Genomic DNA, 23,491 nt, shown 5'->3' on the forward strand with positions numbered 1-23,491 from the left:
CCAAACAATTTGAAATTTTTCATTCACATCTTATTTTGCAAAATATCACTAAAAAAAGCAAGGTTAACCCCTTACAAACTGAATTTTTCCAGAAAGATCTGATTCTGCCCAATTTCGCTAAAAATACAAGGTTCGCCCCTTACAATTTGAAATTTTTCATAAAAATCTGATATTGCCCAGTTTTGCTAAAAAAGCAAGGTTAACCCCTTACAATTTTTGATTTTTCATACAAATCTGATTTTGCTCAAGTTTGCTAAAACTGCAAAGTTAACCCCTTACAATCTTAAATTTTTCATAAACACCTGATTTTGCCCTATTTTGCTAAAAAATGCAAGGTTAAACACTGACAATTTGAAATTTTTCATAAACATTTAAATTTTCCCAATTTTACTAAAAAAGCAAGGTTAACACCTTACAATTTGAAATTTTTCATTCACATCTTATTTTGCCAAATTTTACTACAAAAGCAAGGTTAACCCCTTACAATCTGAAATTTTCCAGAAAGATCTGATTTTGCCCAATTTCGCTAAAAAATGCAAGGTTCACCCCTTACAATTTGAAATGTTTCATAAACATCTAAATTTTACTAAAAATGCAAGGTTAACCTCTTACAAGCTGCAATTTTCCAGAAACATCTCATTTTGCCCAATTTTGCAAAAATGTAAGGTTAACGCCTTGCAAACTGTTAAATCAATACATGAAGTGTCCCATTTGACTTATTTTTTCAGTTTTTAGGGTAAAGGAATTTTCTCATTTCCTTTCTCTTTTGTTGTTGCTATATTTTGCGAATTAACTCATTCGTATGGAATGCTCATAGTCAATTAAAGAATATTTCACACATAGGGGCCTAAATTATATATTTTTTAATTTAATAGAGACGCATTGATCGTGCTATCATATACCATTCTATTACTATTGCGAATTACTGTATTGTTTGGAATGCTCACAATTAAAGACACGTTATTTGAAAGATGTATAAATAATATTTATATTACAATGTACATCTTTATTCTTTCCCGGTATAATTTATGGCGTTTCTTGCGTTAATTGGCAATCGCGTCATTATATAATGATAGCCAAATTGACCAAACGAAACTCCGTTTTGATTAAAGTCAATTATGAAATATTCATTGATTTATGACATACACCTTTGTTTCAATTTTGATACTACCCGTAGACCTGCCGAGCAGCTGTAGATATCAAACTAACCCAAAGTATAAAAGATAGAGGGTAAAAAAAATCAAAAAGTTATGTGCTAGTCAAGCTTTCAGGGATCGGTCTGAGCCATAACAATGCCCCAGCCGATCCCTTAGTTCTCTTCCGGGGTCTCGGCGTCCCCGACCAATACACACTTCCTTCCCTATCCATCCATATAACCCCGGAGGGCCAGGCGCCATGTAAAAGCAAAGAGCTAAGGGAGGAACAGGGCGGCACCCTAAGCCCTGATCCCCCGAGTGGACCACATGCCCTGAACCTGTACGAAGACGCCAACCTGGAACTCACGGACAGTACCAGCAGCAGTGCTTACCGATTAAGCTAAGGTACTGTTGGTATTTTACGACGGGAAATAAAACATCTTATATAAAGACAGAATGCGTGGTTTGAAAAGCAAAAAGTCACCGACGGGATTTGAACCCGGGCTCCGCGATTCGCGGACGATGAATCGAACCACTGGGCCATACGGCTTCCTTAGAATTCTTGTCAAAAACAATTTGTCTTAATACGCAGAGGAACGTGGAACATCGCCGTGTGCATCTGTTTTGGCTCCATGGACGAAAGTAAGTCGACATTTCGGGCAATAATTAGCAAACTCTTGTCGTTTGTTTGGAAATTACATACGGCTACCTCGTTAATCGTAGGATTATGTGTGCTAAACATCGTGTGCTTAACATAGTTACGCAACAATCTGAACACCATTAGGCAATTTTTTTAAAAAGGAATCAGGTGCGTTTAGGGGCGGATCCAGGGATTTTTGCGGGGGAGGGGTCCAGGCCCGTCAGATGTTTGTATCCGATTGATGCAGACAGGCGGACCGTGTCATTGTTATAATAATTATGAATATACTATGGGTGAGAAAACCGTTGGAGTCCCCAATCTGCAAGCCAACTTGCGTCGGACAACCGGTGGCTGGGCAGCGGCTTGTCGGCATCGGCACGCCGACCCAAACCATTAGCGGTCCGCCAGTGGTAGGCTAGTGGCATGCCTCCAGGCCAGTGGCCTGCCGCTCCAAAATCGCAAGCGGACCACCAGCGGCAATCAACGTCGTTCGTCACTGTCCCCAACAGTCCATCTTCAGCCAGTATTTTCATGAGAAAATAATGTCAACAGAATACGTTCTCATCCTTAATTTAAAAAAACAACCCAACAACATCAAAACGTGGACGAAAACAAAATTAACCACGACCCCAAAAAAACTGAAAAGAAAAGGAAAGATGATCAAAATGAGCTATTATTTTCATGGCGTCTCGAACACCTTGGAGAGTAACTTGTGAGTGTTTTTCCTGACTTTCTGAACTAAGTCGGGGCACTTATCATGAGTGAGTTTACTGCACCCATATAAAAGTGGACACTCATGGACACTCTCGGACAGTAGGTAGCGCTCTTCATCCCTGCCGATTGACGTGACACGCTTTTTTCCGACAGACCGATGTCGCCGGCCCGAATTTGCTCAGTCACGCGTCCCCGACTGGCTCGCTTCTAAAATCTCTAGCTGGTTGCAATTTGCCACCCTGCAACGCACCCAACACCCGCCCCTCCCCCAGCAACTATTTTTGAGCGATAATCGAAATACTGCATCGTCACGCACACATTTCATAAAGTATGACATTTTTAAAAGTTGGTGCGTAGCAGCCTCGACCCCAGAGGCGCGTGCTCGTTCCTTACACTAACGCGCAAGGCATGATGGGAAACATGGCGCTGCAAGATCGTACCCACGGGGCACGAGGTTGGGTGCGTAGGGCCTATACCTGCTTTTTCAAAAATTTAGATTATCTTTTCCGGACGAAATTTATAGGGAAAATACAACATTGGAAAACATCGAAAAATAAAACTACCAATTTGTTACGAAATACCTTGAGGATGTTGGTAACTGGCAGTCTTAAAAATCCTGTAAAATTATGGCACCTGGTGTGAAGTCATTTTCAAGAAAAATTATGGTACTTTTGTATACATTTCCAACGGTGGTCGGCCGACCACCGTTGCAAAAACTATTTTTCAACTACTGCTCCAAAATTTACCATTTTTTTCCAGTCCAAATTTTGTTTGCTTTTTAGTGGTTCCATGTTCATGAACGGGTGCAGGCCAGCTAGACTGGTTCCATTACCTTACAATTTTCCGACATTTTTGATCTATTTCATCTTTAGTGGAGTCAAGGAACCAGACTACTTGAACATTTGTGTTTTTTCTTGTTTTTTTTCCCCAGTATTTTCGAACGCAAAACTTCAAACATGTCAGTGTAACAATATTTGGATCTATTATACTAACCCCCAAATAGTTCATTTCTGAAAATTACAGCAAAATCCCATGATGTGCATGTACATTCCCTTTAAAGGACTATATTACATCCTGTAAGGGGCCATTCCAAATTCTCAACGTTTTTAAATTTGGATTTTTTTTTTCCAAATTGTTTTGACCCACTTACCCACCACTTTCATGCAGTATCAAAAATCCAAATACATGTACATGTACATGCGCTTTAATTGCATGCACACACATTCTTAAACACCGGCAGTCATGGACCCCCCTGGTTTTGTACACAAATTTCAATAGAAGACTATCGGTCAATTAAGTTGTGGACGTATTGTTTGTGTCCTTTCTGTTTTGTCCTTGGTCCACGATTGCCGGTGTGTAAATACTGGTGTGCACACAGTACATGTACAACAGGACCGTCTGTTGGTTTGTATTGGGGACAAACAGTTGGAAAACAAATGCACGCAAGGAACGCTGGTGCATAGGTATGTCAAAATATCTAGATTTTTTTTGGTTTTTTTCTTGTTTTTTTATGAAAGTGAATTTGGATTTTCAATTATTTACTTTGACCTACCCACCCACAATTTGGATTTTTTTTCTTCAAATTTAAAGGCATAGACAGTCTTTTGAATGGTCCCTAACAAAACACAGTTTTAAAAGTTGGTTTTAAATGGCGCGCTTCACTTGTAAAATTGCGCGCAATATTTAGAATTAACGAATAAGGAGCGTTCTGCACTCAATTATAAAGTTGAAATTTATTAGTGATTGCTTGAATTGACATGGGCCGTCTTTTTGTTTTCGTGCGATGTCTCATATGAAAGCTCACAGAAAGTTTTGATGTTTTTTGTTTAGTTCTATTAGTAAACAACATAGTTATTGAGGATCATAAGAAAGACTTTGTTTGGTGCGAAGTTTGAAGTGGTTTGGATGAGCTATCCCATTATCAACAATGGGTACTTCACTGGGGGGGTGGGGCTATTCCATTACCAACAATGGGATAAACAATAGCGCCGTTATTTCTACGTTTCCTTACTATAATTAAAAATGTGCTTTTCAACCTGTGAGTGTACGTGTGCGTTCAACCTGTAAAAACAACACCATTGCATGGCGTGCGTTGTTTGCACAAGAAGTTTTCACAAACGCTGCAAGCAACCAATACCAGCGGCCAAGCAATTTGCCCTTCCCGAACATGCACATTTTAGACGGGTACTGCACTAGTGATCTCAAATTCAAAAGCAGCGGCAGGCTATTTCAGGGAATTAAATCAAATGTTACCGCTTGGTGGCGCTATTTCCATCACTCGTAGAAATGGCGGCGCACAGGCGTTTCGTGGTTTGCGTTGTCCTGGTTTTATGTTCCCACTGTTTAAAGACAGAATGTTCATTAGACACGGAGGCTGATTTATCAGATGATATCGTCTTTCAATCAGGAAGCCATCAGACACTTAAGGTTGGCCCGGCAATACCAAGGAGGTGTGTAATCACGCGGCCATGCTTGGCAAGCCAAAGCAAAGATTGGCATTCATTATTATAGCCCCATAAATGTGGCCTATTTACTGGACTGCCTCCGTAAACATAGGCCACACGTCCACATGTACAAAAATCGTGTCGACTTTGCCAAATTTTGATTTTCACATTTAGGCTTAGTTTGTAGGATTTTTTTGCTTTAGAAGCATACTCACCCACTTTATAGGCTAGTCAGAAAGTGCTGCCTTTTTCAGATGTCTAATTTTTGTGAAATTTCATGTTGAAATTTTGATACGCAAACGTGTAAAAATGAATCTGGAAATTTCACGAAAAATATACATCTGAAAAAGGCAGCACTTTCTGATTAGCCTATAAAGAGGGTGAGTATGCTTCTAAAGCAAAAAAAACCCTACAAACTAAGCCTTAATGTGAAAATCAAAATTTGGCAAAGTCGACACGATTTTTGTACATGTGAATGTGTGGCCTATGTTTACGGAGGCAGTCCAGTAAATAGGCCACATTTATGGGGCTATCATTATTAATACTTTTTTTAATAGGCAGTGTATATTTTGCCGGAGACGGCAAACCTTTAGTAAACGTTAGTTTGCCGGATATGCACTGAACATGCGCAGTTACTGGTTTTTTTTGTACTTAAACATTTTCCGGTGACAGATTTTAGTCTGGCTCCATGCCAAAATTATCGTTGTAACCTCGTATTCACAAGATGGGATTCAGACCATTTTTATAATTTCGGACTTTATTTCCCTTTAAAAAAAATCCTCCAGAGCCACAAATCTGAAAAAGAAAATGTAATACTCTGCAAAAAAATGTTTGAGACATGTTAAAATAATAAAAGAAGAATATTCTTATTTATTTGGGGATGAGAAAAAACAACTTTAAAATGTGCTGCGGTCGGAATCGAACCCGCAGAATACCGCTTTCTACAGCCTTTGCTTAACCACTACACCAAACGTGCTGCACATCTTTTGGTGGGAATTTAATACATCTTATAACTCAGCCCTATCTTAAAGAGTACAGCGCCCTCTGTTGATATGGATTGCCGCCGGCAAACCTTTAGTAAACATTAGTTTGCCGTCATTACCTCCGGCAAAATATCCACTATCTTATTAATATTAGCCCAGGTTGGACGAAGTCCCTCCGTTACGTAGGGAGGAAAGGGAGTCCACCTGGGCTAGCATTCATATATACCACGATAACGTAACGCAACGTTAACTTACACCACAGTCATGACAGTTACACAAACAAGTTGCGCATGTGCTGCAGAAAGAACCTACGCCTATAAATATGTTACATGGAAATCAATTTGGGAAAATGTCCATACTAGCTCACCACTTTATTTGCTGCCAAACATATCAATTTTCACCTCACCTTGTGATTTCACCCAAGAGGAATCCAAGAAGGTGTGTCAATTCAAAAAAAAATAGGCAAAATGTGTTTTTAGAGCACATTTTGGATGCACACGTTGTGCAGAACTAAGTTGAAGCAGCCAGTCAACAGCGGTAGGTTATACGCATGACATCAACAACCATGACGTCGCATGAGCTAGCCAATGATAGTGCAATATGTCATTTTGAATATTTATTTTCTCATGAATATTTAGTTTATTTCAATAGCTACTTCAAATACATCCAAAGGTTGATTATGGCAACATTGATCAGTGTTGATCGTGCGCGACCTAGCGGTTTAAGAGTTTCATGTTTGCATCAAATTTTTACAATGTGCATTGGTATGGCTGTTGCCTGTCACTCAGAATTGGTCAAAAGTGCATGCATGCGGGCGCACTTTTGACCAATACTGAATGACAGGCAACAAGATTGCCTGGACTCGCCTCCAGTGATGTCTAAATACACTAGTCCCTCGTGTCATTTGCACACACACACACACACACAGTCTGTAAGTTTGAAGTCTGTGGAGGCGGACCGTGTGTTGGTCTTGAATTGGCCGCTGTGCACGGCCTATTCTACAATTTACGCTCCAGTGCACACCTTGGAGTATTGAAACATATTTTATGAGGTTTCGGCAAGAAATATCGTACAAATACTGTTGAAATGACTCCTGCGAATCAGTATTTGTAGCATTTGGCTGTACATCAGAAGTTGGCTGGAAAATTTTGCCTTTTGCGAAAATCGAAATTTTCGGCAAAAATAATCCCAGCACGAAGTGGTTTAAGAAGTAAGCTAGACATTTTTTATGTTTTACTATAGATATTTACTTTACCATGTCAACCACGGGGAAGGGTTCAATCTACGCCGGGATGTCTACATGCGGATAGCCAACCTGGTCCAGAGGCTGCAGCAAGACGGGGACTGGGTGCTGGTCCTACCCCCTTGGGGCCGACTGTACCACTGGAGGACTCGCTCCCTGGAGCAGATCCGCATACCCTGGGCCACATTCTTTGACGTGGAGAGCCTCAACCGGTACATTCCTGTCATCGAGTTTGAAGATTTTATAAAAGGTAATAAAAACCTGGTGTCTTAAGCCCGGTTCATACTTCACGCAAAAGCAAAGCGAAAGCTAAGGGAACTGCGTGACGTCAATATAACGTTTGAAGCGCGTCCACCATTGTTGACGATATGAGTTTCGCTTCGCACTTGCATTTGCATGAAGTATGAACCGGGCTTTAGTTGAGTCCATCACAAGTGTTGTGAAACTATTCTTTCTATTGTACGATTGCAAAATATTCATTATTCGCTTTATACAATGCCTAAATCAATACGCATTATCTGATTGGTATTTAAACTGTGTGACCATGCAGTGGAATTTTCTACATGAATTTACCGTGGAATGGAACTTCAATTTTTGCTTTGTGGTGGGGCCGTGGTTTGGAATGAATAATTCAGCGAAACATGATCAGCATACATTCTGTGCCAAGTTGTCCTTCCCGTCAAAATCAATCAAGTGACTGTTTTCAACAGTTATGAGCTCCCAGCCTATACATGAAGCAGGATTGACTGGCTGTGACTGTTGATGTAACTTGATACAGCTATGCTTGGACTGTAGGTGATTGATAAGCCAGCTGTGCCTACCACTTGCCTGTTTTTTTGTCTATTGACTGAATTTGACTAGTCACAGTGCTTGCTTGAAATATGATCTGATTGTTGGTGGCTAGCCTGTGTAAAAGGCATGGCAGGGGAAGAGGATTGATGTTTTGACTGTCTGTGACTGCTCAGATAGCAGGAGGGTAATTGAGGTGAATGTGCAAAAGAAGTATGGGAATCAGTCTATCACCTCTAAAGTACTGGATTTGTAACCTCTTTTAGGTTGCCAAATTTTGCTGAGCAACTAAAATTCTAATCGTTTCTTCCTTCTTGCCGGTTCCCAGAAACCGGCCAGGCGGCCATTGACCAGATCCTGTACCTCCAAGCCTACAAGGAAGGCTGGACCAACGGCAAGTGGGAGGAGAAGATAGATGAGAGGGAGTGCATTGAACCGCCGGCCTACCGGCTGGACGAGGCCGGGGTCTTCCGGGGGTGGTTCTGGGGCTACCCGGACGCCTATGCCAAGGCCTTCAAGTGCCTGTCCGTCCAGGGAATGGCCCGCATTCTGGCGCCGGTGCTGTTAAACAATTTCACAGCAAGGTGGGTTGATGAATTGTGACCGGGATTGTCACCAAGTCAGTCACAAGTCTTCAGAAGTCATCGCAAGTCATCATAAGTCAATCGCAAGTCAATCACAAGTCATCAAAAGTCAATCATAAGTCAATCACAAGTCCATCACTAGTCAATCACAAGTTCATCGCAAGTCAATCACAAGTTATCGCAAGTCAATCACAAGTCGGTTTGTTCCAGTTTATTTCAGGCCTGTTCACAAGATGGCTTAACTGAATTGACCCAACCTGAAAATTGCAAATGCAAAACCGAAACCGACCTGTCCCGACTGAATTGATGGAAAAACTGACCCGACCTGACCCGAAGTCGGTTTCAGGTCGGGTCAGTTTTGGTTTCGAGTCGGGTTTGCACAACATTAGTTAGTGGGGGGGGGGGGGGGCATAATGGATAAGTCTATAAGCTTGGATGATTCCAACATTTTTAAATCAGTTCTGATGTTGACCAGCAGTCAGGATTAAATTCACAATGGACTCGGGAAATTCCTCTGGCCAAATTAAAGCAGTGGGGAAAAGCTATTTCAAGTGAACTTGTATTGATTTTTTGAAATATACATTTTGCACAGCCCTGCCATTCAAACAAATTCTCAATCACAGTCAATTCTGAAAAAAAGTTAAGATTCTTGTTAACTACAGGAAAAAAAAAACACATCAATGCAGGAACTGACTCAAATAGGTGGAAATTTCAATTATTTGTGTCTAGGTCCGTCTTTGTAGATAGAGGCGAGAAAGTCATGCATGACCGATTTGGTGACGTCAGCTACTGGACTGTAAGTTGATATGGGTTTGAAAAATACAATCTTGGACAAAAAGACTCAAATTGTTCCCCCTCCTTTCTTGATGCAATTTTGTGCTGGTCCCTGAGGGCCAGCCTAGTGTCCTCTTTGCACCTATCTCACTGAGTGACTGACTGTCACTTGTGAGCCGGGCAGTGCTATCATATAGGATTACCCTGTGATACCAGTGTATGGGCTAAATCCATCCCATCCGAGACCAGATGCATGAAAAGAAAATGAAAAAAAGAAAACCTGCACTCAGAAAATAACTAAGAATCTTTCCAACAAGTCAGAGGAGACGGACAGAACATTAAACTTTTCTTACGCCCAAATTTGAAAGAAAAACAAAAGTTCAATTTGTCCAAGATTGTTACGTCAAGCACATTTTGTTTTGGTTTCTGTTAAAGTAACCATTCCTCAAGTTTTAGGGGATTGGTGATTCCTTTTTTGTTTGTTGAATATTTATTTTTCCCGTTGCTGTGTGCATTTCTCAGATCGGTCTTTGTTGATCGCGGGGAAGAAATACTGCACGATTACTATGGGCAGGTGCAGTACTGGACCGTAAGTGGCCATACTTCAAAATATTTCCCACAAAATATTTGTACATGACAGTTTTGTTGAATGGAACTAATTTTGGTCTGTAGAGTTTTCAAATGTTTGCATCACTTTCAGCTTAAGCTGCATGTTGGAAGAATCCTGTACTGAAATCTTGTTTTGAAGAATGGCCACGAATGGTGGAGTAGATACAAAGAAAAGCAATTTTTTTTTCATTTCAAATAAACCACAAAGTGAAACTGACTAGGTGAGTTGTACAGGGTGAGTCAAAAAAAGCGAAACCCAAATGTCGAGACCATCGTTTTAGTGAATTTCTGCATGTAGGATGCGAAAATCTAGAATGCAAAAGCCCAATTCATAGGCTTTATTTTAGTACAAGAATCATTCAAATCACTCATGTACTTTTCAAGTTATGGAATTTTAAACACAACCTCCATTTTAATGTTCTATCCACGGATCACAAGAAGGAAAGTGTTCTTTCAGCAAAACGAAAACAAATCACATAGGGATGTGTGTGAATTGTTTTTCGTTTTGCTGAAAGAACGCACACCTTTTTTGTGATTCGTGGACAGAACTTGAAAACGGAGGTTGTGGTTAAAATTCCGCAACTTGACAAGTACATGAGTGATTTGAATGATTCTTGTACTAAAAGAAAGCTTATGAATTGGGCTTTCATATCCTAGATCTTCAAAGTGGTACATGCAGAACTTCACTAAACAATAGTCTCGACATTTGGGTTTTGCTTTTTTTGACTCCCCCTGTATACTAATCTTAAAGTTGAACAAAGAAAAATTGACTGGAGCGGGATTTGAACTTGGGACCCCCGGATTGCTGTTCCGGTGCTTTACAAACTGAGCTGTGGCAGGATTCAAGCCCCTGACCCTCTGATCATGCGCCACAAACCCTAACCACTAGGCAACACATCCCACATTTTACGCCATCTGGGGTTACTGTATTTTGATTTTTTTACTCGTAGGTGAGGCGGTCCATGCGATTTGCCAAACATCTGCGGGACATCGGAGACGAATTCAGGGAAAGTAAACTGGAATCCACAGACGAGAAGGACAAGACAGTGATGACAGACAACTGGCGAGATATGGAGGTAGTAATAATAGCTATAGTTACCTGAGATTGCTTGCTTATTGTTTTCGTTCGAAGCACGACAGCAGTTTGGTGCTATGGCAAACCTTCCATCTTTTGACTCTCCACCACGCAAACTTTCAAAGCTTACTTAAAGGTAGAGTAGAGCATTTACAGCTATCCAAAAAGTAACTGACCAAATTATTGTTCAAAAGCTTACTTGGTTTAAAGATAGTAATGGCACTAAACGCTCTGTGAAATTATTCCTTCTGGTATGCTGTCAGTTTGAAGAAAATAAAAGAAGGCCAATTCCATGAATGGGTGCACGCAAGCATTGACACGACGCACACACGCGCGCCGTTGCTGTTATTTGTCGGTTCAGTTCAGTGCGTGACATCGCGTAGCTGCAATGGGCTGAATGAGAACGTGTCCAAATGCTGATTTTGGGCCCAATTCAAAACATGACTCGGCAACTTTTTAATAGAAATCAAGATCCTAAAATATTGTTTTCTCAGAATATACAGCATGCACAGAGCTAAAACTTCGTCAGGTTAGTTGTTAAGCACCCGTCTTTAGATTTTGAGCACTGTTGTTGCTTCAGGTGAAAAAAATGCACAAATGACAAATGATCTACCCTACCTTTAATAACCTGTTGAAGTTCCAGCACACTGGATACATTTTGAGAAAGCAGAAAACATGTGCACAATTTTGTGAGTCTTGAAATTGGATCCCATTGGTGACGCATATAAGAATATGTGCATGCGGGCACTACATTTTGAAAAACCGCATTCAATGTTAGCCTTCTTCCAAACGACACCATTTCAGGCGGAATAATTTCACAGGGTATTTGGTACCAGTCCTATATCTTAGTCCTATATGTGCATGCGGGTACTACATTTCGAAAAACCACCTTCAATGTTAGTTTTCTTTATTACAAACGACAAGCATTTCAGGCGGAATAATGTCACAGGGTAATTTGATACCTGTCCTATATCTTCACTTTTGAGCAAGTTTCTTGTCATTAAATCGGTGTGTACTTTTCCAGGTATTGCAAATGTTCGTACCTGCCTTTAAACTGTTTCAAATGTGGAAAGTAGCTTTTTACTCTAACAAAATCTTTGAAATGATTAGGTTTGGCACAACGTGGGAACGCCATTCTGGAACAAGTGTAAGCAAAGAGTCTTTGTAGTGCAAATGAAGCCTTGTATGTCAACGATGTACAGGTGTGTTAAAAAGTTATAAATGTGATTTTGACAGAGAAAACCAGGCTCGGCAATCGGAGGACCCTACCTTGCGGCACACCTAAGGAGAGAAGATTTCGCTCGCAACAACAGGAAAGAAGTGCCTACGCTTGAGAGGGCAGCAGACCAGATCAAAGTAGCCCTTAAAAAATATAAACTCGAGAAGGTTTTCGTAGCTACTGATGCACCTAAACATGGTAAGCGCATAACTTTCCCATCAGCACGTTTTCAGACCATGTAGTGTCTGATGTTTATTTAGGCTAATAGTTTATATATTTAGTCCTACATACACAACAGACACAAGCTCAGCTTTTGTCTGATGAGAACTAAACAAAGAGTGAATTTATTCAAACAGTAAGTCTGGCGTTTCTTCACAGAGACAAAAAAATCATGTCAACACAGCCTTCTTGACCTTGTTTTGTATACGATTTCCCTCAGTATCAGTTTGAAGATACACCATGTAGTAATGAGAATCTCTAAGGCGGTAAAGCAGTGCCGTAATGGACTTAGAGGTCTTCTAAGCATTTCTAGGGTGTTCTTGTCATCTGCTAGTGTCACCTAAGCCAATACAGACACCAACTGTCTGTGAAAAAGTTGATTTTGCAAAAATTAGGGGGGGGGGGACCTTGGTGCTTGCTGTCCTTGGAAGTAATTTAGTTTTCAGGATGTTAAAATGGTTTATATCCTCAAAAGTATGAAATTGAGCATTATTTGCATGTGGAAACTTCCGTCTTTTTCTTTTTTTTAAACACTCTGTACTCGGTGTTGTCAAAGGACTTAAATTCACAAACTTGCCGGGTGGGACTCGAACCCACGACCTCCTGCTTACTTGCGCAAAGGTCTCACCCTCAACCATCAAGCTTGCTAGGATTGTTAAAAATGATAAAAAAATGGATCTCGGAACCTCCTTTGTCCCACCAAATTCTGCCCCTGTCGTGTTCACCGTTCTGTACTCGGTGTTGGAAGACTAAAATTCACAAACTTGCCGGGTGGGACTCGAACCCATGACCTCCTGCTTACTTATGCAGTGGTCTTACCACTCAACCATCAAGCTTGCTAGGATTGTTAAAACAGAAAAGATCAAAGAATAGATCTCAGGACCTCCTTGGTCGCACCAAACTCTGCCCCTGTCGTGTTCACCGTTCTTTGTCTGCCAAGCAACTTCGCTTTTCTCAAATGATTTTTGCAGAAATTGAGGAGCTCAGGAGGCACCTACAAGACTACCAGGTGTACAATTACGTCCCTCCCAAAGGCGTCCTGGAGAACTTCAAAGATGGCGGAGTGGCCATTATAGACCAGTGGATATGCGCTCATGCAAGGTAACCTGTCACAGAAAACGTTAACGTGTCTGTGCGATTAATTTTTCTTCGGAGGACATTTTGTGCAACTTTCTACTCCTCTTAATTGTATGGAAACTATTTGACATCCCTTTTTGGTTAATTTAATTGAAAAGTGTATTTCTTTAAACATTTAAAAATAATTCCATGCTTTTTTGGACAACCGAGGGCGTTGTTTCTGTGATGTCATTTCAAGAACACACTGTTCAGTTTAAAAATTCCTCCCCCCTCCCTTCTCAAAGGTATTTTATAGGGACGGGCGTGTCCACGTTCTCCTTCCGCATCCACGAGGAGAGACAGATCCTGGGCTTTGACACCAAGATGACCTACAATCGATTCTGCGGGCACAGCGAACCGGAGGACTGTGAGCAACCATCTGTTTGGAAGATAGTCTACCATTAACAATGGTGTAACATCGGTGGACTTTGTGCGAGAACAGTAGATGGGTTGTTCTATACATTTGGGGTCCACTTTTTTTCCTGCCCTTGTTAATACATCCGACTTTTATGATTTTATAATTCTGATAGACTCATTAATGCAGTCATCTTCCAAGAGTGATTTTGAATAGAAAACTACATGTACTAACCCAACAAAGAAGTTATCCTTATTGATACTTAAATGGCAAATTACAATAAGTAGTAAAGTCTGTCACAAGCCAATGTGGCCCATCTGGCCGGCGATTATCTCCGGTTGCAGTAGCATGAAACGACTGAGAATATTTCTGTTACCCCTGGATGGGATGCCGGTCCATCGCAGGTTACTCCCCGGCTAATGCCGGCACCCATTTGTACTCCTGGGTGGAGAGAGGCAAGAGGAGCTGAAGTGGCTTGCCCAAGGACACAACATGTGGTCAGCAGCTGGATTGGAGCCGCTGACCCTCTGATCATGAGTCACGAACTCCAACCACTAGGCCATGAACACTTCCCCAAATTACAGGGACAGGAAAAAATGTCACTCTTTGAACCCTGAAATTATAGAATGACCAATATTGGACTGTGTGACAGTTTACAAGAGCTTTGGTGTGCGGGACACACTGCATATGCGCACTGGTACGTGTGCGTATGGACTCCTTGCGCAAACACTAGATGGCGCTTCGTCACCACTCGTAAGCAGTGGCGTAGCCAGGAATTTTCAGTGGGGGGGCGCTGGGGGGGGGGCTGGAACATTTCATGGGGGGGGCGTCATGTAGATCAATGTTAATGTTTTTTAGAAACTCAAAATCTCAGTGGGGGGCGACTGGGGGGGGGGGCGACAAGGTTTCATGGGGGGCTGTCGCCCCCCCCACGGCTACGCCACTGCTCGTAAGGCTCCAGAGGGAGGGACACGATGTGTATGCACAAAGCTTCTTGTGCAGATTACGTACTACTTATTCTATTTTCGAATGTGAGCCCAACTCTTCGTGTGAGAGTCAGGCACCATCGGCAATGCATTACATAGTCCCTCCTGACTTTCTCTTTGTAACCGTTGAGGGGGCACTTGTGCACGGATTTCATGGCATGAAGTAGGCATAACTTTTTTATCATCTTGTTGAAAACAAACCTGTATAGGGTTCGATTGTATGATGTCAATGTACCACACATGACCATCTGGTTTCTCAGTGACCGGCCACCATTGCAGTAGGCAAGCATTTAGTTAGCAACCACGTCGTGCGTTGTAACCTAGACATAAGGCCTTATTTTGATGTAAAAATAACTGGAAATCTTTATCAAATAAAATGGCGTGATGGTCATTACCTGTGTCATACGGTTGTTATAATCGTTTCACCCAGCATGGGGTGTTGGCTACGAGTTTTTCTCACAGTTTTTGCCATCCATCACAGCTCTGAAGGCTTGCCTACTACTTATCACTACACGATTTTTGCCTACTACAATGGCCACGCTGACTTTCCGGTACCCAGATGTAGGCCAGGTCATGTGGGTCGGTCAGTGAGAGAGCCCATATTATGCAAGTGTTGGGCACACAGTGGCAATTGTGTTCAAACGCTTGTTATCTCTCTATTGTGGAGGTTCTAATGCACAAAGTCTATAAACCAGTATTATTTTTGTGTTAATCTATGTTTTGGTAGGCTTAAATTATTTGTACACATGCATTTTAAGTATTTTTTATGTCCATACATTTCACTTCCTTCGGTGCTCAAAATATTGTTTATAAAGCGATGAATAGGACTTGAATTATTGATGAATACTCACTGTGTGCTGAATATTTTAAACCGTTCTCAAAAGAGGCTTGTTACAATGCCTGTGCAGTATGTAAGTTAGTCATCGGGTTCTATACTCTTTGACGCTTTTTTTAAATGATAGGTTTTTCGAGTAGCCATTCAATTTTTTTTTAAATTATAAGTGGCATCGAATCAGAAATCCTAAAAGTTGCGTTCCAGTGCTTATTTCGAGTTTCATACCAAAATATAGATTCCTTTTCAAATTGCTTTTGTTCTTGCAATACAAATATTGTTCAATTTTGAACAAGACATCGGCCCCCAAAAAAATATCGGCCTATGTTTAGTTATTGAATTATTGCTTTACAATTTCAAATTCGATGGTTAGGCTGGTTCCCTGCTCACAGTCAGTATCGATAATGTAGTACAGATTGGGAGCCAGTCTGCTCACAAAGTGGATCTGTTTGTACCCAAAACAAAACAGAATTTTTCAGAGGGTTGTAGACCTCCAAAAAAAAAAAGGAGTAAAAAGGAGTTTTTTTGGTTGGATAAAACATACAAGTTGAAATTTATAAAAAAAAAATAAAACTAATGACGGAATGCAACTTTTACAACATGTAATTATGTCATAACTATGCAGTTTTGTTTTTTTGTTGAGTTTTTGTGCTTTGCATGGAAGACAGTGATATAGCCTTTTAGTATTAATACTTTTGGGGGGATTTTTTGGTCATATGCATTTACAGGTTCCTCACGTTTTAAAAATTTAAGCTATTAACATTCTAGTTAACTTTATTTATTTTTTTTAAGAAAATTGATTTTGTACTTAACTCGCTTAGATTTAATGCAATAAAGTTATAGATTTTTTCCCCAACACTGCGACTATACACTTGCCCATATAAGAAAGACTTTTTTTTTTACATTTATTGTAATTTATTGTAATTTACAGGGTTCTTAATAAACGTATTGTCTTCCTGCCTGTTTAAGTTGTTTACAAAGGCTGATATTTAAAACCACAATGTTTAATACACATCACATTTTGGCCAATGTACAGCTTTAATGTAAAGCGTTCATATACAACTTTATATTTTTTTACTCTTTTAAAGAGTCAATACTACCAACAATTGTTTAATTCATTGTCTGCAATCTGTTCAAGTTCAGTTTCTCACTTTAAATGTTTATACTAATTACTAAAGCGTTGAGAGGAATTGATCTCGAATAAAAATATGCAAAAATGTCAAGACATGTAGAATTCCACGCTTTGAAGTGGATTTTCCCAATAAACGTTGACCAAGAAATGAATACATTTCTAGATGCCTGTGGTTTGCGAAGCGATCGGGTCATGTATCCCTGTGGAATGCGCTTCATGTTTCTTCGTTATTTGAATGTTCTTTATCCCATGACGGACTTCGGGACATTTGAGCTCATATTTTTCTTTCTCGGAATGAAAATGATAGCACGTAAATACCATGGGCCCCAGTCCGGGCCTCTTAACACACCACTGCGAAAACATTTGTGGCGAGTGACATGTTACATCTTGCGATCAAAATCAAAATGGTTGTTTCTTAATACTGCAAGTTGAAAACGATAAAATATGTCACACGTGTTCCTTAAGTGTGCATGTGTCATGAAGCGAAACTTTCCAGTCATGCTAAACTCATGTACAGGATCTGTTTTGTGTAAGTATCAAGCCGGAAAGGTTTAGCAAAATTCTTAAAATCTTGGAAAAATAGTGTTGAGTTGTTCTGCATGAAACAAAATTTAAACATAACAGACTTTATTTAAATGTAGCTGAACGACCTGTCATCATTCTGAAAAAAAACTCAAGAGATATTCTCAACAACTGATATCACTTAGAATGTTTACAAGCTTGGCACAACTATGGAAAGAAAACAAAACTGCGAAAGTCTGAGTTACTTGGAACAGTTTTGAATTTTGGTTAGTAATGTAGTGAAGACATTTAGAGTTCTCGGTGACAAACTTGTTGAGTCCCACATGTATTTTTGGGCACTGAGGGCAATACTTATCCAATTTTCCTCGACAGTTCTACTTCTGATTGTGAATCGGATTAACCCTGTAAACGTTTGTGGATCAAAATCTTTGGGAACGTGGGATAAAATAAGGCCAAACAATTATTGTGTTGCACCAGAACGATCGCTCGTAGTTGGGATTAAAACTTAACCAGCCCTCAGCCAAGGTCAAGTTGATTTGGTGCCGTCTGAATGAATTGCTTGATTTGTGTGTACAAATTTGTATTGATTGCGCCAATACTGTTCTTTTGTGGGCAGCTGAAATGCCGACGTTGTGTTTTATATCCTCAATGCCCGAGGGAGGGTATGAACTCGAACCAAGTCTGAGGACGTTCACACCTTGCCCAAACAATTCTATTCTGGTTTCTTACATTGTATTATTGAAACAACGAACCAGGTTTGAGTAATGTAACCGTACACCCCCCCACCCCCCCCCCCCCCCCCCCCAAATGGATACCTGGGAAGGGTTGGTAATTTTAGAACTAAAAGCCACAACAGTTTGTGTATGTACTTTTACATTATTTTGTTTACAAATAATAGTGATGTTGTGGCCGCGTGCTGCCAACTTTTAGCCAACTGTATTCTCTTCCGCACTGCATGGTGTAACTCTTGAAATGTGTACAAGCATTACATTCACTTGTGTGGACTTCCGAACAAAAGAGGTCCACACAAACCAGGTAGCATCGACGTTGTGTGGGCTTGCCCACGTCCACACAGTGTTTCCCCCTCGCTGGAAAACGGATTTAGAGGCATTTTTGGGTTAGGTTTATCCGTGGCAAATTGAAGAGAAACGCTAAATGGAATCATAGGGAAAAAAATGGGTTGTAAGAGTTTTCACAGGACGGTGAGTAAAATGAGTTTTTTTCACAGGTTTTTCTTAACTACACGAAAACAAAAGAATGTCCACACTACGTATGTAACGTATGCTAGGGTGTGTGTGTGTGTGTGTGTCTGTTGGGGGGGGGGTTGCCCAATTTCTGTTAAACTCCTTAACTATGCTGCTGTATATTAGACTCTTTCTCTATAAATTTGTGAAATATTAATCAAGAAGACTTGTAAGTGGTGGGGTTTGGGGCGGTGTTATGGCGGATTTACGGGGGGGGGAGGGGTTAGGAAGTATCACACGGCCCCTTGGGCCTAAATACATTAGGAAAATCACGCAGACAAAAGTAGGACATGCCAGTTACTCCCCCTCCCCTTTAGAGCTAATCCCCTCCCCCTTGAGCCGTAGCTAGTTTGAGCGTGAAGTTGACTGTCCTCGAAGGAAGGCGGCGGGTCCAAAAATTGCCTGGGCTAATTTCACCCAAGCAAGGGTGAAAACTGCAACTACCCAAAATTGGGTTGTCATTTATACCCAATTTTTTGGGTTAACCCAGGCAATTTTTCAGTGGCACATCTGACGTAATAAGGGGGGGGGGAAGGCATGTGCTTCCCCAAGTGAATGTCCACCCCCCCCCCCCAACACCCGAACAACCCTCCCCCTGGCTCCTGTGGTGGGAGTGAGGGGCGTGCACGGCCGGTTCAGTTCTATACGAGCAACCACATGTTGTGTAGCGCGTGTTTAGTTAGGCTACCTGGCTGTGTGGGTAAAGGGCATGCATATTTTTATCTCTAGGAAGCAAAGTCCGCCATGCCTTGCCGACAACTCATCGATCATTCACCCCAAATTAAAACGGGGGAGAGATAAAATATTATGAGCCTAAATAAATGTCGGCTGGGTTTCCTCTTTTTAATGGCATTTCCGAGTTGTTTCTTGCGGGCCCTGTTATCGGTAACTTGCCCGTATAATGGTCAATTTCACGTGCAGCTGTGGTCTCGTCTCACAGGGTGCATGCTCCGGAGTCGACCCGTGAAAATTGCAAATACCACGAACTTGACGAATTACAAGTTTTGTGGGCTTACTTCGAATTCCATTCACGTTAAGGATTTTTCTCTGAACCAATATGTCCCTCTTATCTTAGTCAGAATCTATATACAAAAGTGTTTTTCGCCTGTAATGCCTTAAATTTTAACCGACTTTTGGCTGTTTAGGTATGGACTATAATTTTTGGCCTATTATGCCAATCCTCGTAAAAATAGGCCTACATTTTTAAAAATTTTGTGTCCAGTTTTTCCCCCCAGAATGTATCCTCAAACCTTTCAGAAATATTGTATACAATATAAAACACCAAAGTACACCATTAATATAGTTTTCAAATTTTGATTCCGACCGTACGACAGCTCACGGTCTAGGCCTAACTGTTACAAAGTATTTTTAAACACTGTGTCCTGTACTCCAATCCTGTCAACTTAACGAAAAAGGCAATCGACTTCAAAATGTAGGTCTCTCTCTGAAAGCACAAAAGCCCACATCGTTCATGAACTCAGCCCGGGCCTAGACCGCCAATTTAACCGGGAGAGAAGGTTGTTAAAAAGACCGGGGGTTCAACACTCCTGGGTCCCCAGTCAGAAGGGGACACAGCGGGTCGTTGGCCCCTCCTTACCCCGCCACTACCCTCCAGAACGCCCGCCTGCCCCGCGCGGCCTCGTGAGACAAACCGGGGTCGGTCATTAGACCCACTTTTTTGTCACTTATTTTCTGGCGCGCTGATGATAATAAGTCGGTCATTTTATTCTTTGGTCCACAAGAAAAGACTGTGAAATCTGATTACTGCTATGAAACGATTAAAGCTATCAGGAGAATCGATCACGTCAAAATAAGAAGGTTAATTTGTTTTGTAGTAACAAAACTGGTTTACAATCTCCTTTCTTCTATCTAAAAAAAAAAAATGAAAAAAAATAGAATATCTTGAACGAATTCTGTTGTGGGAAAAAGTCGCATTGACAAATTCTATTCCCCGTTGGAATAATAAGTTGTCTTCGCGGAACCTTTGTACCTTTGTACTTCGAGAAACAAATCGCCCCAAAATGAGAAAGTATTTTACCCCGAACATGATGCTTTGTGTGCCAAGAATCCGGCCCGGGGGCTGCAATATATATTGTTTTTTCCCCTTCAGGTTAGAAGGAGGAAAATGTTAGAAACTGTTTCCTAATCATGTAATGTCTCAAACTCGTTTGGCCACCGTAACCCAAATAGCCCGGGAGCGGAGTCGACCCCTTTCCCCAGATCTGACGCGCCCAATGAGAGCTTGAAAACTGCCTAACGGACTTTGTCGTCTTGAATAAAAAATGGAAAAGTGCGTGACTAGGGGTAAGGGTCCTGTTGAATGGGGTAACTGACCGTGCTAGGGCCGTTAAAGAACCGGGAGAGGTTTGCAAATTGTTTCCCACCGCAGCCTGGCCGATTCTCCAAACTCTCTCTCTCTTTTTTGAAAACGGCGACAGTACGCACACGACCGGCAGGAACCAATTACAAGGAGCTGCTATAAGCACACACATTTGCTATTAGCCAAACAGGTTAATGTGGGTCAAGTAACAACAGGTTTCCGTATAGTCAAATGTACAACATTTGCAAACATTAAAAAAGCAAAACTATCAAAATTATTATGAAATACTTTATTTGACTGTGAGTCTCAAGCATCCTGTGAAATCATGACACCTGCGTGGTACGCTGTCATTTTCAAGAAAAGAGGCATTTTTGTATCAATTTCCGTATCAATTTCCAACGATGGTTGGCCAACCATCATTGGAAAAAACCTGAATTTTTTTTTCTTCAAATACTGCCCCAAAGACCAATTCAACAAATTTAGTTAGTCCACATTTTGTTTGCAATGGGTTACACAATCTGTGAACGGGTGCAAGCCAGTAATTTCGGTTGAAATTTTCAGAAATGGACGAAGTATTTTATAGCAAATATCGTTCCGCTGACCTGTTTAAAGTTTTGTGTCCGGGGGGGGGGGGGACAAGAAAAAAAATTGTTCTTGTAGTCTGGTTCCTTGACCCTTTACACTTCACACAAAACGGGACAATTTATAGACGTCAGGGAATTGCCAAGTTAGGGAACCACACTTTAGCTGGCTTATGCCCATTCACGGTTATGTTACCGATTGGAAACAAGATGTGGACTAAATTCGGTCAAAAAACCCCGGTATATTTCCAACGATGGTTGGCCGCACTATCGTTGGAAAATGATACAACATATTACATTATTCCTGCGACTTTGCTTGAAAATGACAGAATACCAGGCGCATTTACTTACAATTTTTACACCGGATATTTTAAGTAAGGTGTTTCATAATAATTTGGTGGTTTCATTTTTTTAATGTTTGCAAAATGTTGTACAATACCTTTAAGCACCGGTCGGCTAAAGCAGTGAACTTTTTGAACCCTAATGTCAACAGGGGAAAGTTCCAGGAGTGCATGTTAATGCATGGGTCCTTCATAAGGTTCCCGACCAGTCCCACTTGAAAAAAATTACACCTTTAAATCATCATCCTAAACTGTAAATATCATAAAGTGACAGTGAACCATAAATTTGATTAGTTCAGTCACCGGATATTTGAAGTGTCATGGGGCGGGCTGGGTGTTTATAAGAAATCCCCTGACAAGAAAACAGTGGCTATATAAAATGAGACGTCAGCACCGTTTAAACCAATATATCATGCTGACTCTTGGGCATACTGTTCAGACCGAGAAGAAAAAAGGAAACGGACTAAATTCAATATGACACCAATTCTCTGGCGGACAATCCTGGTGGTGCATGGAGTATGATGTTGAAAAGGACGATGAACTTTTGGATATTAAAATACCCCCCCCCCCCCATATATCACTGTCACTGATAGGTTTACATCAATTTTGGTTCGCAAAGTACATTACCATTATATTAAAGGCATATAGGATCATTTACTTTGCATACATTTTGTTCGTTTTCAATAATTAAAAACACCACTCAAAATCCAAAGAAAATGTTCAAAACCTAACCTGTTGAAGTTTCAGCTCATTGGATATTAAACCTTTCGAGAAAACGGCGAAAAAAATATGCATAACCTTTTTATGAAACACGATTTCGTCTACGAGCACTATTTATTTACAAAACAATCAGTCAACTGATCATTGGAAGTCACCTACATTTCTTGATTTCTTCTAAATGACAGCAAGCCAGACGGAATAATTTGACGGTTTGTTTAGGTATAAGCTTTTTGATAATAATTCCGGAGGGTATACTTTTGGGATAAACGCAAGCAAAATGATCCTACACTATGCCATAATATAGAAAACATAATTTCGGATATTGTGTAAACATACATAAATGAGTTCTGATATATATTCTGAACGTAATTACTGCATTTTGTGCGTGTCGCATTTGGCACACTATTTTAATATTAGATAGTTGAAGTATATGTTCCTTGCTATATGATTATGCTAATGCTACCCATTTCTTTATTTCGTACTTGCATGGTCAAGTTCAACTTCCGCTTGTCCTTTGTAATTATGCCTGAGCAATCAATTGCAGTTTAGAACAGACATATTTCCGATTATTTCATGATACAATCATCGATATCCTCCTCTGCAGACAGGAAGTATTGATTAATAATTAAACCGTATATAGATCAAAGATTACAATACATAATAGATTGGGGATATGAACCCAAGTTTGGTTATCACAGCTGTGAAACTTGGTTTGCTGACAGGCTGGTTTGTTTGTTTGCTTATTCAACATATTTTGTTTGATTGTCGCTCAGCAGGTTGGTTATAATTTATAGTTGGTTGTACTTGTCTGCTCAAGCTTCTTACACTACTTATGAAAGAGTGTTGTCTCACCACTTTAGGCCTACTTGCAAACTAATGAAAACGAGGTTGCCTGGCCCTTGTTTGAAAAACA

At 40.7% G+C, this 23,491-nt stretch overlaps 1 protein-coding gene across 2 annotated transcripts; it reads left to right on the plus strand.

The window, feature by feature from the left end:
- Positions 1–4,742: 4,742 nt before the first annotated feature.
- Positions 4,743–14,142, plus strand: LOC119745805 (GDP-fucose protein O-fucosyltransferase 2-like). Of its 2 annotated transcripts, none has more exons than XM_038222416.1 (8): positions 4,743–4,940; positions 7,160–7,410; positions 8,278–8,533; positions 9,263–9,329; positions 10,867–10,992; positions 12,228–12,408; positions 13,401–13,530; positions 13,791–14,142. In XM_038222416.1, exons 1-8 carry the CDS (start codon positions 4,777–4,779, stop codon positions 13,948–13,950), a joined length of 1,335 nt encoding a protein of 444 aa, XP_038078344.1. In that variant the 5' UTR covers positions 4,743–4,776; the 3' UTR covers positions 13,951–14,142. The 2 variants fall into 2 exon arrangements, with proteins under 2 accessions (XP_038078344.1, XP_038078345.1); XM_038222417.1 differs by lacking the exon at positions 9,263–9,329 and adding an exon at positions 9,830–9,896.
- Positions 14,143–23,491: the final 9,349 nt, after the last annotated feature.

Source organism: Patiria miniata, unplaced genomic scaffold, assembly GCF_015706575.1.
Source record: "Patiria miniata isolate m_02_andy unplaced genomic scaffold, ASM1570657v1 HiC_scaffold_7, whole genome shotgun sequence".
NCBI lineage: Eukaryota > Metazoa > Echinodermata > Asteroidea > Valvatida > Asterinidae > Patiria > Patiria miniata.

Excerpts from the sequence above, each read along its gene's own strand:
- LOC119745805 (XM_038222416.1), top strand. The coding sequence starts at position 4,777 with ATGGCGGCGCACAGGCGTTTCGTGGTTTGCGTTGTCCTGGTTTTATGT. Across the intron at positions 7,411-8,277 it reads GTTTGAAGATTTTATAAAAG|AAACCGGCCAGGCGGCCATT; the intron begins GTAATAAAAACC and ends GCCGGTTCCCAG. Across the intron at positions 10,993-12,227 it reads ACAACTGGCGAGATATGGAG|AGAAAACCAGGCTCGGCAAT; the intron begins GTAGTAATAATA and ends TGATTTTGACAG.